The sequence below is a fragment of the Cucurbita pepo genome, chromosome LG12 (assembly GCF_002806865.2).
Source record: "Cucurbita pepo subsp. pepo cultivar mu-cu-16 chromosome LG12, ASM280686v2, whole genome shotgun sequence".
Lineage (NCBI taxonomy): Eukaryota > Viridiplantae > Streptophyta > Magnoliopsida > Cucurbitales > Cucurbitaceae > Cucurbita > Cucurbita pepo.
Genome location: NC_036649.1, coordinates 9,289,044 through 9,308,433, shown reverse-complemented (window position 1 = coordinate 9,308,433; position 19,390 = coordinate 9,289,044). Strand labels below are relative to the sequence as shown.

Genomic DNA, 19,390 nt, shown 5'->3' with positions numbered 1-19,390 from the left:
TTATTTATTTTTTTTTAATGTTAAAAATGTGAGTGGACAAAAGGGGAGAATAGAGTGTGAGAAACCCTAGAAGGAATAAGAGAGTGACAAATGAGAAAGAAAAGGAGAAGGTGAATTGACTCTCACACTAAAGACAAATAACAATAATCAATATGTTCTTGAAAAATTATTCAAATCACAAAACCCAATGCCAATTCCAACCTATCTCAAAACGACTCCTTTCGTTTTCGTTCTCTTTCAAATATATTCTTTTTCTTCCGCTTTAGGATTTCTTTACTTTCACGACAAAATTGCTGCTCTGATTCGACAAAAGTATCCAATGAAACGAGGTAGAAACGAAAGGCCAAAGATGAATGCTTATGAGCTTGAATTTGTGTAAAGACTTATGCCCAGAATCTAAAATTCGAATCTGGCACCTGATGGCCTCGGTATCTCGTGCATGCTCTTTGACATGATCACATTACTTATTCATTCTATTCGCCTCGGTATCTCGTGCATGCTCTTTGACATGATCACATTACTTACTCATTCTATTCTAACTCTGAGCAAAATACATTTAACTATAAAGTTTCTATGATTGAGCCACTGAAAAGGAAAGTGCACATTGTCGATATAGTATCGACTTTCAATTTTTTTAAGTCTTTCTTAGCTCTCCTATTCTTAAGATTCCTCTCATTCGAATATAGTCTTCTTTATTCGGGCGTCACATTCTTACTATTAATTCTTTGACGTATAATCTATTCTTTAGAAAAAAAAAACCCTATGAATTTAAAATATTGTGTATAAATTTAAAATCTAAATATATATATATATATATATATATATATATATATATANTCTTGCCAGACTTTCTGCTAGTACTTTTACGTAAAATGTGAAGTGGAAGCGTACCCACGCACTTTAATTGTACATTACCATCGCGACATGTCTGATTTACATTCTACTATGGCATGCAGATTGTAAAACATCACTCTCAGGAAGTTGGGCTACAACGACGAGTTTTCGTTGACTTCTTTTGCAATCCTGAACGCCTGAGGAATCAAGTTCGGGAACTGACTGCTCGAGTTCGTGCCTTGCAAGCTTCATAGTTGACATCATTTGTGTGTATATATGTTTGTATGTAACTGTTTACAATACATCACCTGGGGATGCTTGATTGCAAAAGCAAGGTTAGAGATTTAATATGACAAATGAACTGTTTTGGCAGTGTGAAGACAATCATAGTTCCACTTGTGGGTTTTTATTTATTTATTTTTTTTTAATGTTAAAAATGTGAGTGGACAAAAGGGGAGAATAGAGTGTGAGAAACCCTAGAAGGAATAAGAGAGTGACAAATGAGAAAGAAAAGGAGAAGGTGAATTGACTCTCACACTAAAGACAAATAACAATAATCAATATGTTCTTGAAAAATTATTCAAATCACAAAACCCAATGCCAATTATATATATATATATATATATATATATATATATATATATATATATATATATATATATATATATAGTTTTTGTAAATTTGAGCCCATGATGGCTATGTGAAAGTTTTTTTGAGATTAAAAAGTCTTATAAGTGCATCATGATTATGTGAAAATATTGAATCGAAAAATGTGAAGTGTAGTGTAATGATTACAAAGCAAGAAAGACAGGAAAAAGTTAAAAATACAAGTTGGGCCCACCTTCAAACAAATATGGGTTTGATTTCGATTAGTTAACCAATTGAGCTATGTTCTAATCAACGGTCTGTATATATTTGATTTGGGATATGCATTCGTCATTTGATGATTCCGACAATTTCCTATATCGTTTCTGACATGACCAAAACACAAATCATCTTAGGATGTTTTGTCTTCACTCACTCAGCATAGAATTGTCCCAAAATCTAGACTACACTTTCATATCTCCAAAATCGATATGATTTGAAAATGGTCTCGGTTCATTCATGTACTTCTCTCTTATCCATACATAACATACAAAAACGTATGTTCGAGACAAGACATAACTTAGTTCGTCACAGAAACTCGTCGTCGAGATACGTAAATACGTTATGTTCCAAAAAGCACGTTTTGGTTCGGATTTAAAATCCCGAAAAAGCGTTCCACAAATTTCCAAAAAGTTTGTTTGAGTGCATTATGGTTATGTGAAAGTTTTATAAGATGAAAAACAAAGTCAGCTATGGGCATCATGATTGTGTGAAAATTTTCAAATGATTAAAGTGAAACATAATGATGGCAAACCAAGAAAGACATCAAAAATTGAGCATCAAAGTCAATACATACCTTTTCCCCTAAAATGTAATTTCTTATATCCCTAATTATCATTTTAACCTTAATCTTTTAATTTTAAAATTTCATCATTAATATCGTTTAAATTATAAACATTAATACTCTCAAACTGTGTCGCGATGACAATCGCACTTCCCAACAAGAAAGTGAGTTAAACCCATTCGTTCTTGCGTTGCCTACAGCCAAGCGACGTATGCTCGAGCCTCTAGCCCCGGTTCAAGAAAAAAGTTTTAGAAAACGAGGGAAGAGAGATTTCGAAAGAAAGTTCTAAAAGCAAGATTTGAGAGATTGAAATTGGTGTTATACGTGATGCAAGCAAAAAGACAATAACAGCAGCTTACGGGAGGTAAACAAAATTTAGATTACCATCGGTTCTATGTCACTGTTATACAGTTTCAGATCTATTTTCTTTTTAAATAATTTAATTAAAAAAAGAATTATAATATTAAAAAGTGGGGTTTAGATAAGACATAAAGTAATTGGATAATAGAGGAGATGGGTAATACTTACATCAATTTCAGTTCCCAAAAAAGAATTAAAAGATTCAAAAGATTTGATGAGTGGGTTCTAAGATTATATTATAAATTCACTTAATTACATAATGATTGTGTCAAAATAATGAAATCATTAATGCTTTTAATGAATAATGTAATGATGGCCAAACAAGAAACCTCTAAATTTCAAACTTAGATAGTTCCTAGATTCTTCTACTACTCGATCATCATTTTGTTGTTTGAATAACGTTCGTAGGAAATGAATCAAACGACAAAAAAAACTTACAGGTGGACGTTATGTTTGTAAGTTTTTTTAAAAAAACAAATAATTTATCAAACAATATCTAAGATGTCTGTGAGATCCCAAATGAGACAGTCTCTATGGAAACTTATCTCTAGTATATGCGTTTTAAAACGGTGAAACTGATGATATGTAACAGGCTAAAATGGATAATATCTACTAGTGGTGGGTTTGGGTTGTTACAAATGATATTAGAGTCAGACACAAGGTGGCGTGATTGTGAGGATGCTAAGCCCGGGAGTGGATTGTAAGACCCCACATTAGTTGAGAGGAGAACGAAACATTTCTTTAGAATGGTGTGAAAACCTATTCTTAATATACGCATTTTGAAACTGTGAGACTGACAGTGATACTTAACGGACTAAAACGAACAATATATACTAGCAATAGACTTAACTGTTACACGTCAATAAAATACGAAAAAGAAAAAGACAAAAGTAGTTCCATTTCTATATATATATATATATATATATATATATATATTTTGCGTGAATTTAAAATCCCAAAAAAGGGTTTTTATTGGATTCAAAAGTTTGTTTGAGAGCATTATGGTTATATGAAAGTTTTATAAAGATAAAAAGTGCATTATGATTGTGTGAAAAATATTGAAAATATAAGGTTTATATGTTCAACGTGTTTTTTTTCGATATGTTTTTACGAGGGTAAATCCGTCTTTTTTCCTCTATTATATATTAATATAAATCAGCGGGTCGGTTAATTTATAAGTATTGACCTCTTACAAATTTTAAAGATACAAATATATTTCTTATGGGCTAGTTAAAAATAAATCACGTGTTGTCGTGTATGAGTTCATAATTCTTGAACTAAAACGAACTCCCAAATGCCGTAACTATTTAGCAACGACAAAATTTCAAAACATTAAAAAGAAAAAAAGTCGATAAATAAAACGATGGTCTTTTACTATGATCGAACTTAACGAAGAACCCAACATAGTAACCAATGGGAGAACATTGAACCAATAATTCTCCCCTCATATTAAAAACACACATCCCAAAACACAAAATTACAAATATAAGAAAGCCCAGTTCTTGCTATCTATGATTTTTCAAAATATATATCAATATCATATGAATTTGATACTCAAAACATCCCAACAGATATGTACTATGTGGGCTGTCTCTGTTTTTCTGATAACAACAATATACACTCATTTAGCTGATCATCTCTTTCTTCTTCTTCTTCTTCTTCTTCTTCTTCTTCTTCTTCATATCAAACAATTTGGCACAAACCAGTTTGCAAAGAAGCTCAGCCCCCTCTTCTGTAAAATATGATGAACCCATATGAACAAACGAACAATTTCAATCAAAAAAGAAGGGAAAAGATCAGAAAAAGACCTTTCTGGATTTGGCGAGGAGCTCGGGTGGGATTTTGTATAAGTCTTCGTCGACTGGCTTGGGCTTAGGCCTTGGGAATTGCAGCAGTTCATGAGGAGGGCTCTCTGTTTCCTTCATGTTCATCATCCAGTTTGCCTTCTTTCCTTGCTTCCCCTGTTTCTCTCGCTTCCTCTGCAAATTCATTCCCGATTAATTGGAAAGCTTAAAAAAAAACTAAGGGAAAAGGTTTAAAGAAAAGGGGATTCTTGTAAGTACCCTGTGGCGAGGGACGACGATCATTGCAGGGGTGACAACGTCGTTTTCGTACAAATCGCCGGTGACGTACAAATCGGTGTCGTGGGGATATCCGGCGATTCTGGATGATTCGAAGCAGTGGGAGAAGCGGAGATGGTCGTTCCATTCCCAGTTTCCGAAGCTCGGAATGTAGTTCCTCCGGCAGTAGTAGTCCTGTAGTACAAACTTAAGCACTTAAAACAGAGAGAAAACAGAGGAAAACAGAGGAAAACAGAGGAAAACAGAGAGAAAACAGAGAGAAAACAGAGGAAAACAGAGAGAAAACAGAGGAAAACAGAGAGATTGTTGAATGGGTACCTCCATTGATGAAGCTTTGAGCTCGTTTGAAGATTGCAGAGAAATGGGAAGAGAAGGAGAAGGAGAAGGAATTGTGGGTGTGGTGGAAGGAAGGAGGTGGGCTTATAAATTGGCAGAGAGAAGAACAGGGGATGGGACACAGTGACAGAGGAGAGAGTGAGGGAGACACAGAAATGGGGCCGCACCTCTTTAACTTTTCTTTCTTTTCTTTGGGGGTTTTTGTATATTCCCCCATTACGGACATCTCTTTGCAATATTACCCCTAATTTTAATTCTCGTTATTGTCCTTTAACTGTAACGGTCCAAGTCCACGGCTAGTAAATATTGTCCGTTTTGTCTCGTTACACATCGCTATCAGTCTCACAGTTTNTAAAAATAAATCACGTGTTGTCGTGTATGAGTTCATAATTCTTGAACTAAAACGAACTCCCAAATGCCGTAACTATTTAGCAACGACAAAATTTCAAAACATTAAAAAGAAAAAAAGTCGATAAATAAAACGATGGTCTTTTACTATGATCGAACTTAACGAAGAACCCAACATAGTAACCAATGGGAGAACATTGAACCAATAATTCTCCCCTCATATTAAAAACACACATCCCAAAACACAAAATTACAAATATAAGAAAGCCCAGTTCTTGCTATCTATGATTTTTCAAAATATATATCAATATCATATGAATTTGATACTCAAAACATCCCAACAGATATGTACTATGTGGGCTGTCTCTGTTTTTCTGATAACAACAATATACACTCATTTAGCTGATCATCTCTTTCTTCTTCTTCTTCTTCTTCTTCTTCTTCTTCTTCTTCATATCAAACAATTTGGCACAAACCAGTTTGCAAAGAAGCTCAGCCCCCTCTTCTGTAAAATATGATGAACCCATATGAACAAACGAACAATTTCAATCAAAAAAGAAGGGAAAAGATCAGAAAAAGACCTTTCTGGATTTGGCGAGGAGCTCGGGTGGGATTTTGTATAAGTCTTCGTCGACTGGCTTGGGCTTAGGCCTTGGGAATTGCAGCAGTTCATGAGGAGGGCTCTCTGTTTCCTTCATGTTCATCATCCAGTTTGCCTTCTTTCCTTGCTTCCCCTGTTTCTCTCGCTTCCTCTGCAAATTCATTCCCGATTAATTGGAAAGCTTAAAAAAAAACTAAGGGAAAAGGTTTAAAGAAAAGGGGATTCTTGTAAGTACCCTGTGGCGAGGGACGACGATCATTGCAGGGGTGACAACGTCGTTTTCGTACAAATCGCCGGTGACGTACAAATCGGTGTCGTGGGGATATCCGGCGATTCTGGATGATTCGAAGCAGTGGGAGAAGCGGAGATGGTCGTTCCATTCCCAGTTTCCGAAGCTCGGAATGTAGTTCCTCCGGCAGTAGTAGTCCTGTAGTACAAACTTAAGCACTTAAAACAGAGAGAAAACAGAGGAAAACAGAGGAAAACAGAGGAAAACAGAGAGAAAACAGAGAGAAAACAGAGGAAAACAGAGAGAAAACAGAGGAAAACAGAGAGATTGTTGAATGGGTACCTCCATTGATGAAGCTTTGAGCTCGTTTGAAGATTGCAGAGAAATGGGAAGAGAAGGAGAAGGAGAAGGAATTGTGGGTGTGGTGGAAGGAAGGAGGTGGGCTTATAAATTGGCAGAGAGAAGAACAGGGGATGGGACACAGTGACAGAGGAGAGAGTGAGGGAGACACAGAAATGGGGCCGCACCTCTTTAACTTTTCTTTCTTTTCTTTGGGGGTTTTTGTATATTCCCCCATTACGGACATCTCTTTGCAATATTACCCCTAATTTTAATTCTCGTTATTGTCCTTTAACTGTAACGGTCCAAGTCCACGGCTAGTAAATATTGTCCGTTTTGTCTCGTTACACATCGCTATCAGTCTCACAGTTTTAAAATGCGTTTGCTAGGGAAAAGTTTCCACACCCTTACAAGAATTGCTTCGTTCTCCTCTTCAACCTATGTGAGATCTCACAAACTACTCCCTTGAGGGCCAATGTTCTCACTAGCACATCACAGTGACTAGCTCTGATATCATTTGTAATAACTCATGCCCACCACTCGTACATATTGTCTGCTTTGTCCGGTTACTATCATTGTCAGTTTCACTGTTATAAAACGTGTATGATAAGAAGAGGTTTCTATACTCTTATAAGAAATGTTTTGTTCCTCTCTCTCCAGCCGACGTGGGTTCTCGAAATAACAATGAATGACTTCTAAACTTCATGAATGACTTAAGATCAATTCTATATTGGGTGACCTCTTACAAATTTTCCTTGGAAACATGTGCGTGAGGACAATTAAAAAGGATCGTGTTAGTCTATGGGGATAGTCTTAGTCTCCACTCTTAAAAACAATTTTTAAGATAAGTACATGACGTTGACATGTCGTCAAATTAAAACGAGATATAAATTAAATTTAGGGTTTAGGACCCTAAACCCTAAACCCTAAACCCTAAACCCTAAACCCTAAACCCTAAACCGTCAAATTAAATTTACAACCCCGATAAAAAGTTTAAGGTAAATAAAACAAGATATAAAAAAAAAAAAAAAAAAAAAAAAAAAAAAAAAAAAAAAAAAAAAANAAAAAAAAAAGTAAATAAATAGAAAAGTCAAAATTAGGGTTTAATTTGTGACTGTATTTATGTCAGGGTGCGGCCCGTAACCATACCCTCCCCTGCCCTAAACCCTTAGCCCTCAGACGCCTCAGTTCTGAACACATTCTTGCAGCTTCTACGGTCAACTCTATTCCAATTTTCATCGTAACTATATATATTATTATTATTATTATTATTATTATTTTAACAATATTCAATTTTGTTTTTTTCCCTCTTAAATTAAAAAAAAAAAAAAAATTAAGTTAAAATTATTTTAAAAAAAAAAAATTAACGGAAAATCTCTAATTTTAAAATTTTAAAAAATTATAAAAAAAAAAAAAAAACATTTACCGGTTACTATTTTATTTCAAAAATATTTTTTAAACTTAAAAAAAAAAATATTAATCTTTTATGTTTTAACATTTTTTTTATTCCGGTCCTATTGACTCTCAAATAGAATTACAACTCAATCGTACTTTAAATATTAAAAATGTTTGATGTTGGTAACTGCTATTCCGACTGTTCGGGTCACCAACCCGATTAACTAAAAATTTCGTATTAGATCAAAAAATTTGCCGAACCTCACCGGTGTACACGTTATGTGAAAAAAGAAATAGCCTTTAAAATTTTATTTAATTATAATTCATAGCCTTGGAATCTTAATGGACCAATGCTTTTTTATTTTATTTTATTTTTTAACACAAAAAGACAACAGAATATTATTTGACAATCCAAAAGTAAATCTTACAAATACTTTTGAATATTTTTCTTAGAAATTAATTTAAAATTTTCCATTAAATCACTTAATTATAAATTAATGATAATTAAAATTACTTGAACTCATGGTGGAAGAATAATTAACGACATCTTTATATTTAATCAATACAATTATTAAACCCTTTTCCATTATTTCAACAAACTTTAATTATATTTCAACTGAAAGTCCATCCATAAATAGTTGAAAGTAAATAAATAAATAAATAACCTAAACTTTAATTTTTTTCATATTTTTTTAAACTTTAATGTTCGAGTTAGAAATAATCGAGATCTAGAAGTATGCAATCTCACTTTGATGGCAGCGGACTTGCGATTGTGCGGCACTCACTTCTCAGCAGCAACTGAGTTAAACCTATTTCTTCTTGTGTCGCCTATGGCCAAGCGACGTATGCTCGAGCCTCTGACTTCAATTCAAGAAATAAGCTTTAGAAAACGGGGGCAAAGAGATTTCGAAAGAGAGTTTTGAAAAGAAATTGAAATTTGTGTTATATGGAAATGTAAGGAAAAGACGACAACAACGGCTTACTGCATATAACTATTGGGTAGGGAGAAGTTAACAACCAGTCATAGCCTCCTATAGTACATTTTTTGGCATTTTTGCCCAGGTGTAGACGTGATTCTGGTGAACGGTCATACACCCCCGTATTGACCCGATATAAAATGGTAAAGGCCAAATGAAAGCATGAAAAAGGTCCGTCAATTCTTTTAAGAATTCATTAATCATCATATACTTAGAATCACTCTCATTTACCGAGAAAACCTCTTAGTACAGTTGGACATGCATGCATATACGCATGTAAATCGAAATTGGATTATTAACTTGTGACCTACCTCGAATATAGGATCACCTAGCTTGACCCTAGTCGGACCATAGAGATCTTGATTATCTAGCCTTTGATGAGTTTCTAAACATATGGACCATCTAGAGTCTATGGTCAAAATCAAAACCTCGATCCTTACCTACAGGTACGGTGAATGCCTATTCACGAGCCTTAAGTGAGCTACTTAATGGATATTACATATGTGGTATATTTACACTATGTCGGTGGTACCACTGTTGTTGGTTGGTGACGAGAGCATGCGGATCTGGGAGACTATTAAGTCGAATTGTTCGTAATTCATGAGTTTTTACAAGATCTTTCTCTAAGTATCAGCTTGGCTAGTATTGAAAAGTAGGGTCGTTGAAGGTTCGATCGTTCTAAGTAAACCCCATCTCGAGATGCTCGAGAACCTAAGTGGACCGCGATTAGGTGTTTAACTAAATGCCTTGTATCCCTCTGACATCTCTCTCTTTTGCTCCTTCCGCAGGTCAACCACTTAGAAGACATGGGAATACACAAAAGCTGCCCTTAAATTGCAGGCCCTTTAAAAGCTTAGCCATGCATCTATCTATTACTCTTCTTTTCTGCCCTAAACTTGTGTGCTTCTATTCTTCTTCATAATTCGTATTTAATTTAAATTATCTTTTATATTTTTTTTATTAAAATTATATAAATTCTGAAAATAATTCCTTTTATTATATTTATATTTTCAAATATAAAATTATATTATCATAAAATTTTAATTAAATGTGGGCTTATCATTAGCCCATGGATTAGGCAATTGTGGGCTTATCATTTGAAAATAAATAGGGATTTAAATATCAAACTTAAAAAATAATATATATAATATTTTAATCGAGTCACGTTCAGATTGTTGTTGAACTAGTTATCGAGATTTTTAAGTAGTCAGAGCTTATATTTTCAGTGTAATTAGCGAATTAACATGCAAATAATCGAGTAATATGGTTGATAATTAAAAACGTATTTGACGTAGGTGAAATTAGACCTAACGAAACAGGCCACATACTAGTAGAAACCTAGACTCAAATACGTTCACGGTCGATTAATCATTTCACCAATTCAATTTAATTCTAACTTGTTCGAGAAGTAGTCGAAAAACTATGACCAAAATTAGGTCAACTAAACCAACCATAGACAAAGGTTGTGGCCTTTTCCTCTAAACAAAGCCAAAAGGCTTCATGGGTCTTTGGTTAGCTCACCCAATTTTCACCTCAGCTCGTAAAAAACGGTGACATGTCGATAAAAATTAAGATATATAATATGAATATGAAAAATTTCCCAACAACTACATTGTGCCAAAACGCTTTCTAAAACTCATCTATAAATAAACGAACACGTACCAAAACTCTAACTCTCATGTAATATACATTGCTCGACATAATAGAATGGCCATAACTGCTTCAAAGGTGGTCGTGATGGTGATGGTGGTGAGCTTAGCGGAGATGGCGATGGCGGTGGACGTGTGTGGTGTCAACAAGGACGATCTCAGAGCGTGCAAGCCATGGGTGATGAAACCGTGCCCAACCGAGCTACCGCCCGCCGCCTGTTGCGACGGGCTCTCGAAGGCGGACTTGGGTTGCTTTTGCAAGTATAAACACTCCATGTTGCTGTCCTCACTTGGGATTGATCTTGATCTTGCTCTTGCTTTGCCAGCCAAGTGCAGCCTTCCCAACACTCCCTCTTGCTCTTAAGCCAATAAATAAATAAATAAATAAATAAATTCAAGGTTTTTTTTTTATTAATATTATTTTTCCTTCATGTGCAACTATTTTAATATTTATAAATTTTATTTTAGTTTGTAAATTATAAATAAAAAATTATTTTATTTCTTAGAAAAAACTTCGACTATAAAAAGTAAAATAAAAAGTATTTTAAAAATCAATAATCTAAAATTATAAATATTTTCTAAAATTGCAAAAATAAAACCGTGGATGAAGCCAACATGTGATGTCTTGGGCTTATTTGTACCATTTGGGCCCAACACATGATGTTGCTTTATTTGTTAATTCATATTATAATTTTCGTGTTTTTTTTTCCTTTTTATAAATAAATTAAATCAGTATTAAAAAAAATTACTAATTTAATTTTAAATTTTCTACTATGATAAGCTTGAATAAATTGAAAAAATTTATAACCTAATTTTAAATATTTATCCGATTTTTTTTTTTATAAATTGAAGATTAAATATTCTTTACAATTTTGCCCACTTTGAGATTAAATATTTTAAATCGTAAAATAAATATAATATGTATATCTTTAATCAAACCATACCCCGCAAGTTCTTCCACAAAAATAAATAAATAAATAAAATAAAACATAAATGTTAATTTGTTTGTTATTATCCTAAAAAGATAAGCATTTTCAACGATGCTTATCTGGCATTAGTTCACATTTTCCACGCGCCGAAATGACGCGTGTTTTGTTAAATATTTGTCCTCTTTTACTGACACGTGCCAGTTGGGATCCCCGGTGGAATCCAGCTAATTTATCCTTGCGCCATCTCTTTTCCTTTGATTTTGGCTTCTTTTTCTTTTTCTTTTTTTTTTCCTTCCAATTTTATCTCTATTTATTATTATTATTATTATTATTTATTTAGGTTATTTGGCATAATTAGCTTTAATAAAATCAATTTCCTGTGAAAAAACATAGTAATTTAACCTTGAGAAATTTTGTTATTAATTCTAAAAAAATAATAAAATAGTTAATTAAAATGTTCTAAATAGTTCATAAATTTTGACAGTTAATTAATTAATGAAAAATGATGTGGGGGATAATTTATATTATTTTATTGATAAGTTGTTTTGAACTTCGTAATCTACTTTTCCATCCAAAGTTTTTTTTAGTCTCTTTTTGACACAGTTTATGTCTGGTTCAGTGAAACAGCTAATGTAGGGTTTTTGGGGCAATGACGCCGACCCAATAAGCTGCATATACAACCCACGAGTTTAACGATTCAGTTTGATTTTCATTTCATCGAAAAAACATATAGTTTTCTTCTAAAAAAAATTACCTCTTAGACCGAGCGTATTAGATTTTCATTTTTTACTTTATTATTTATTATTTATTTTTCATTCCCTCATCTCTCTTTTCCATCCATGTTTCTCCTATCCCTTCCCACTCCTTTTAATATTCACATTTTATATTTTAATCTAAATATGAACCACACATATTTTATTAGTATTGTTTTTTTTAATATTCATTATTTATTCATATATAAATTAAAAAATATATATTTTTAAGAGGAAAATAATTAAATAATTTAAATTTTGTTATATCTATTAAAAGACTAAGTTAATAATTTTTTTTTTATTTAAACACGAGCAATTTAGACAATGATTATTGATTTTATTTAAAATTAACTAAAAATCACTTAAATAATAAAATTATTTAAAATTAATTATTGACTTGGGGGAAGAAGGATGAATTTGGTAATTTATTTTTTATAAAATATGTGTAAATTTTTATTTGCCAAATGAACAAAAATAAAATTTATAATAAGGAAAGTTTGAATAAAAAATGAAAAAGTCAAATATAGTAACAAATTGTTTATGATTTTTATTATTTTCAAATAAAAAAAATAAGTGAGCCTATTTATTAAAATATATTCAAAAGATTATGCTGGACACAATCTACTCCAATATTTTTTTTTTCAAAAATATCTATATCTTTTTTAAAATAAAAAATAAAATAAGTATGGTGCCGAGATATTATACCATTTTCTATAAATATAATTTTTTTTGTGTCAAAATCTGGATTTTTCCTTGAGAAGTGATTTAAAATTTTATTTTAATATATAATATATATATACATGGAAGGTGGTATGTGTCTTTCTATTTTCCAATTTTATGTTTAAAATAATATTTTTTCCTAATTCATATTATTTTAATCTCAATTTCCAACTCATTCTAATATATTTTAATATCATGAAAATTAATGAAAGATAAAATAAAAAAATATATAACCCTTAAACAAATTGAATAACACGAAAAATTGAGATCAATTCTACTATAAATTTATTTGGGTTGAATTAAGTTCAAATAAATGAAAATATTATAAATTAGATTGATTTTTTTAATTTAACTTAAAATTAGATTGGGTTGAGCGGAATCTACCCAAATTTATTATTAATTTTTTTTAAAATATATATATATATATATATATTTTGTTTAAGATACAATCGAACAACTTATTTATGTATTCTCTCCAATCTATTTAAAAATTTAAAATATATATTAAAATTGAGTCGCATCAAATAATATAAATAAATAAATATTTTAGGACTTAAATAAAATAAATTTGAAAAGTTAATTTTTTTTTAATTAAGAAAAAACCTAAAAACCAAATATTAAAGGTAGACATATCATGTTAGTTAGATTACAAAAAAAAATGGAATACAATTTGTAGTTTTATAGAATATATATTCATAATTGAAGAATTGTTGTGTTGTGGGCCCCACTCATTCTCTCTCTCTCTCTCTCTCATCGCCAATAATTGAATTCCATCCGTTCCTCGCTTTCCCCTTCTCCGTCTTCTTCTTCTTCTTCCTCTCTGTGTTACTGCTGTCATTCTTGTTCTCTCTTCACTCCCTCAAAACTCCATTGCTGATCTCTCTCTAAAACCCTACTTCATCTCCCTCACCTTTCTCCTTCTTCCTCGATTATACTCTATTCGCCATGCTTCCCTCTTCCTCCGTGCTCTTCCTCTGGTTCTCCTTCCTCTGGTTCTCCTTCCTCTACTTCACCTCTTCAATGGCGGCTCCTTATGCTCTCAGCGACTTCACTGCTTCCAAGTCGATTTACGATGTGCTATTGGCTCATGGCCTTCCCAAGGGGCTACTTCCCAAGGGCGTCAGGGATTACCAATTCGATCAGGACACTGGCCGCTTTCTCGTGTTTTTGGATCAGGAGTGTAATGCGATGTTCGAGAATCAACTGCATTACGAGACTAATGTTTCCGGCACTTTGAGTTATGGCCAGATCGGCGCCTTGTCTGGGATTTCCGCCAAGGATCTCTTCTTGTGGTTCCCTGTTAAGGAGATTCGCGTCGATGTTCCTAGCTCCGGTGTTATTTATTTCGACGTCGGTGTTGTTTTCAAGCAATTCTCTCAGTCTCTCTTCGAAACCCCGCCTGAATGTGTCCCTAATTCTAAGGTTTTGATCTAATTTTTTTTAAAATTTTTCATACTCTATTAGTTTCATTAGTTTGTGTTTCTCTATCAATATTGGTGAAGTTGTCTGAGTTCGATTCAGTTGGATTGGGAGAGATGTCTGATTAACATGTGACTGTGTTTTTTCCCATCTGCAGACTCAACACAGAAAGATTGGGAACGGATTTGTTCAGCCAGTTCAAGTGAAAGTGGATTGATATTTCCATTGGAGCAATGGGAAGAAAAAGAAAAAGGCTCAAAGGAATCTCTTATTGGGTGGTAGTTGTGAATCTTCATTGTATATGTCCTCAAAGCATATATATTAGCATCTGCTATATGGTTCTTTACACAGTGTGCACTTGAACTTTCTCATCATCATCATCATCATCATCATTCAGAGAAGAGTCAGAGTGTGAGAATTTGTTGAGCAGCTTCTGGTTTGTGTGAGGAAGGAAGTGAGAAGGTGAAGAAGAAAATTTGGTTCAAAGATTTTTGTTTTTTTTTTGGCTGTAGAAAGGCAGGTGGAGTTCAGGTGAAAAATCTACACATTTCTATTCAATAATCTTCAGAAATTTTGGTGTATTGTGAATATTATCATTATCATTATCATTATTACTATAATAATTATTGTTGTTATTATTACAGTGGCTACAATTATTTTGTTTTTTTTTTTTGTCTTGAACCCAAATTCTCTGCAATAAACGTGTCAAGAATAGTGTTCTTCTTGTTTTATGCCTACGTCTTGTTTGTCTCTCAGTTCTTTAAGCTGACACTATTGTTTCAATTGGCACAGAACAGTGGGAATTGTCAATCTTGTCAGCATTAGCATTTTCTGTAATGCAGAAGTCTGAAGCTTGATAAGAACAGTAGATTTTGTTCTTGTTTTCTAACTTTTACTTCCTTGTTTTTGCATGAAAAGTGATATCCGAAGGCTTGTCCATGAAACTGGGATTTTACCTTAGTGTTTGAATGCTGTTGAGCCTTTTTCTTTGGTGATATTGATATACATATAGACACAGAGGACTGGATCAATTAGAGCTGTTAAAACTTGACATACAATCTTGTTGCCTGCTGGAAGATGAGATATGTTAGAGCATTTACCATTGCTTTTTGAGAAGTTGTTCTTGGTTTTGATTTGGAGAGTTTCCCATTTGATAAGACATTAGAGAAGTTGTAAGATAGAGGTTTTTAATGCTATGAAATTGTAGAGGTGGGTTTTGCGAGATCCCACGTTGGTTGGGGAGAAGAACGGAACATTCTTTACAAGGGTATAGAAACCTCTCCCTAGCAGATACGGAGGGAAAACCCAAAAAAGATAATATTTGCTAGCAGTGAATTTGGACCGTCAAGGTTTAGCAGCAAGAAGTGATTTTCGCCGAATAAAGGTGTGTTTCTGGTCAGCTCAGGGTCTTGTTTGTTCTTACATGTTTCTCAGGATAGATATACAGTGCTAGTCTACTTAGATGTGAAACGTACAAGCACTTTTTCCAGAATTTTTTGTCCAAATAATCTCTTTCGGTCTTAGATCATGACAATGCTTAGGGATGGATACCTTTTAACCCCTGGGATTAAGAAAAGGGGAAAGTGAAAAAAGTAGGGTTTGATTTAACTGATTTGATGTAATGTGTTTAATAAATACTTTTAGTTGCTTTAACCCACAAAGAGACTTAGCTGAAAAAATGAAAAAGTAAGAAACTATCAGTTTGGTTCAGATTTTTTCAAGATTGATCTGTTTGCTTTGAGTCATGGTTTCTGTTTCTAAGATTATGCCTGTTTAGATATATGCTGATGAACTTTATCCATTTAAGAATGATGTGATACATTGTTGACTGAATTGTTAAACAATTCCATGATGGGTTGAGTTTGGACTAGTTCAAAAGCTTTATTAAAGTTTAGAGATGGGGAAGGGGTGGTAGGATAGATGGAGATCTTACTTTTAATAAAATGCATCTAAACTTCTTGACCAACAGAAAGCTTAACATGTGGCATGAATAGAAGGAGACTTCGGAAGAGATGAGGGCCTAAACACATAGAATATCTATTTTTTTTGCTTTTTTTCTTGTGGATTGTGAAGTCACTATCAAGAATTGTGTGTTGTTCATGTTCTAAATGGGCAGAAAGCTTGACTGTTCAACCACTCCACCAAAGGTGTAGTAGTGATGAAATCTCTCTTATTTTGTGTGTGTGTGTGTATAATGTGATGATGTTATTGTTGACAAGATTTGGTGAACATGTTCGGGTATTAGATTGGGAAATGGATAGCAGATTCATGTTAGAAGGGCTAAGAGTGATGAGTATGAATTAGTTGATGGAAGAGACAAATATTAGACAAAATGATGAGGTTTGATGGAAATAATGCAGAAGGTGGGGATGTGAATATGGATGTGTCCAGGTCCAGGGTGTACTCAAATGCTTTGTTTGAATGTGCCATTTTCTTTCTTTGGAGAGCTTAGAAACTTGTTAGGATTTTGATGATTGTGGTGATGAAATGGAATGAAACTTTGCTGTCATGGGTTACACAATTTTATGTTGGGTTGGATTAGGAGTCAAGAAATTCATTATTTATTCTTTTGGGATTGTAACAGCCCAAGTCCATCGTTAGTAGATATTGTTCTTCAAGCCCATTACTAGTAGATATTGTTTGTCTAAGCCCATTCTGAACAAGGAATCTGTAACAGCCTAAACCCATCTTTAGTAGATATTGTTCGCCTAAGCCCATCCAAACTCATCGCTAGTAAATATTGTTCACCTAAGTCCGTCACTAGTAGATATTGTCTGCTCCATCTATTTCATTTCTTATGCTTGTGGAATTCTTCATGAACAGGGAATTTGTAACAGCCCAAGCCCATCGCTAGTAAACATTGTTTGCTCAAGCTCATCCAAACTCATTGCTAGTAGATATTGTTCACCCAAGCTCATCGCTAGTAGGTACTGTCTGCCCCATCTATTTCATTTCCTATGTTCACGAAATTCTTCATGAACAGGGAATCTATAACAGCCCAAGCCCATCGTTAGTAGATATTGTTCACCTAAGTCTATCGCTAATAGATATTGTTTGCTCCACCTACTTCATTTCCTTTGCTTGCAAAATTCTTCATGAACAGGGAATCTATAATAACCCAAGCCCTGTCTGCTCCACCTATTTCATTCCCTATGCTCACGAAATTCTTCACAAGGAATCTATAACAGGCCAAGCCCATCGCTAGTAGATATTGTCCGCTCCACCTATTTCATTCCCTATGCTCGCAAAATTCCTCATCAACAGGGAATCTATAACAGCCCAAGCTCATCGATAGTAGATATTGTTCGCCTAAGTCCATCACTAATATATGTTGTCCACTTCATCTATTTCATTCCTTATGCTCGCGAAATTCCTCATTTATTCTTTTGGGATCAGAACAGGAAATTTGTAATAGCTCAAGCCCATCGCTAGTAAATATCGTCCGCTCCACCTATTTCATTCCCTATCCTTGCGAAATTCTTCATTTATTCCTTTGGGACCAGAACATGAAATCGATAATAGCCCAAGCTCACGCTAGTAGATATTGTCCACTTTAACCCATTACGTATCGTCATCAGTCTCACAGTTTTAAAACACGTCCCAAGCTCACCGCTAGTAGACATTGTCCACTTTAACCCATTACGTATCGTCATCAGTCTCACAGTTTTAAAACACGTCTACTAGGGAGAGGTTTCCACTCTTATAATAAATGTTTCGTTCTCCTCCCCAATCGATGTGGGATTGCACAATCCACCTCCCTTGAGGACCCAACTTCCTCGTTGGCACACCATCCGGTGTCTGGCTCTAATATCATTTGTAACAATCCAAACCTATCACCGGTACATATTGTTCGCATATCGTCGTCAACCTCACAGTTTTAAAACACGTCTACTAGTAAGATGCTTTACACCCTTATAAGAAATGTTTTGTTTCTCTCTCCAACCGATCTAGGATTTCACAAAATTTCTGTAAAGAATCGACACGGTTTGGATTTCCTGCCATTTTAAAGAAATTAATGTATGCATTTTATTTTTCAATATAAACTATACATTAAACCTATTCATAAAACTCATTGGAAATTGATTTTTTTTTTTTTTTGTTTAAATCTTTGAAAATGGAACTCAAAATGTCTCTCTTTTTAAGCGGTGGAGGGGCGTGACATGCAATTATGCGGGGACGGGGTCCCTGGCTCCATTTATCTAATAGGAAGAAAGCTCTTCCCATCCCTTCCCCGTTCCCTATTTAAATAGGGAATCTATGCCCCGTTTGGGATGGATTTCCACAGAACATCGATCCTACAGATAGTTGGGCATCCTAACTTTAGCCTCCAAACTTTGAGTTTTGTGTTTATTTGGTTCTTTAATGTTCAATTTTATATCCATCCATATTTAGTCTTATTCTATGAATTGGACAGGATTCATTTGTGACAGAGTTTATATTTGGCCTGTATAGGTCATTCCACCTAGATTAAACCATGATCCTATCCACATGTCAAACTTACCTTAAATATTTAACATATCGATCATATAAAAATGTAAAAATTAAAGAAATATAATCCATCTTTGGAAATGTGTCCCACTAAAATTTAATACATTTTCTTTCGAGCACATTCAGACGTGACAAGTCAAGCATAATCTCGAGTACATGTAGAAAATTCGAAATTTATTGCACAATTAATAATAATAATAATAATAATATAGAGTTTAGAGTAAAATCCAATAATTTCACTAACTTACTAATTACAAATAGTAGTTATTAATATTTTAAGTTCAAAAAATAAAAATAAAAAATAAAAAATAATTAACAATAATATGTAGTATTTTGTTCACACCGGAAAAGCCAAAAACTAGGTTCTAGAATTCTTGAAAAGCGTGGCAGATACCGATTGGCTGTCATCTCATCTGAGCCACAATTTAGAATTCAATTCATCACAGCCGTCCATTTTCTTGATGAACCATCTTGCAATTTCCACGTCATACTTACACTTGAATA

General features: G+C 33.6%; 3 protein-coding genes across 3 annotated transcripts; 1 reads left to right on the top strand and 2 right to left on the bottom strand.

Annotated features, from left to right (window-relative positions):
- Nucleotides 1-3,975: 3,975 nt before the first annotated feature.
- On the bottom strand, nucleotides 3,976-5,128 carry LOC111806926. Its single transcript, XM_023692455.1, has 4 exons — nucleotides 5,023-5,128; nucleotides 4,687-4,878; nucleotides 4,432-4,602; nucleotides 3,976-4,355 (listed from the first exon to the last, which is right to left on the bottom strand). The coding sequence occupies exons 1-4, from the start codon at nucleotides 5,026-5,028 to the stop codon at nucleotides 4,302-4,304; spliced, it is 423 nt and encodes a 140-aa protein (XP_023548223.1). The 5' UTR covers nucleotides 5,029-5,128; the 3' UTR covers nucleotides 3,976-4,301.
- Nucleotides 5,129-5,513: 385 nt separating this feature from the next.
- LOC111806925 lies at nucleotides 5,514-6,666 on the bottom strand. Its single transcript, XM_023692454.1, has 4 exons — nucleotides 6,561-6,666; nucleotides 6,225-6,416; nucleotides 5,970-6,140; nucleotides 5,514-5,893 (listed from the first exon to the last, which is right to left on the bottom strand). The coding sequence occupies exons 1-4, from the start codon at nucleotides 6,564-6,566 to the stop codon at nucleotides 5,840-5,842; spliced, it is 423 nt and encodes a 140-aa protein (XP_023548222.1). The 5' UTR covers nucleotides 6,567-6,666; the 3' UTR covers nucleotides 5,514-5,839.
- Nucleotides 6,667-13,770: 7,104 nt separating this feature from the next.
- LOC111807723 (uncharacterized protein At5g01610-like) lies at nucleotides 13,771-15,039 on the top strand. Its single transcript, XM_023693573.1, has 2 exons — nucleotides 13,771-14,401; nucleotides 14,556-15,039. Exons 1-2 carry the CDS (start codon nucleotides 13,925-13,927, stop codon nucleotides 14,613-14,615), a joined length of 537 nt encoding a protein of 178 aa, XP_023549341.1. The 5' UTR covers nucleotides 13,771-13,924; the 3' UTR covers nucleotides 14,616-15,039.
- The last annotated feature ends 4,351 nt before the right edge of the window (nucleotides 15,040-19,390 follow it).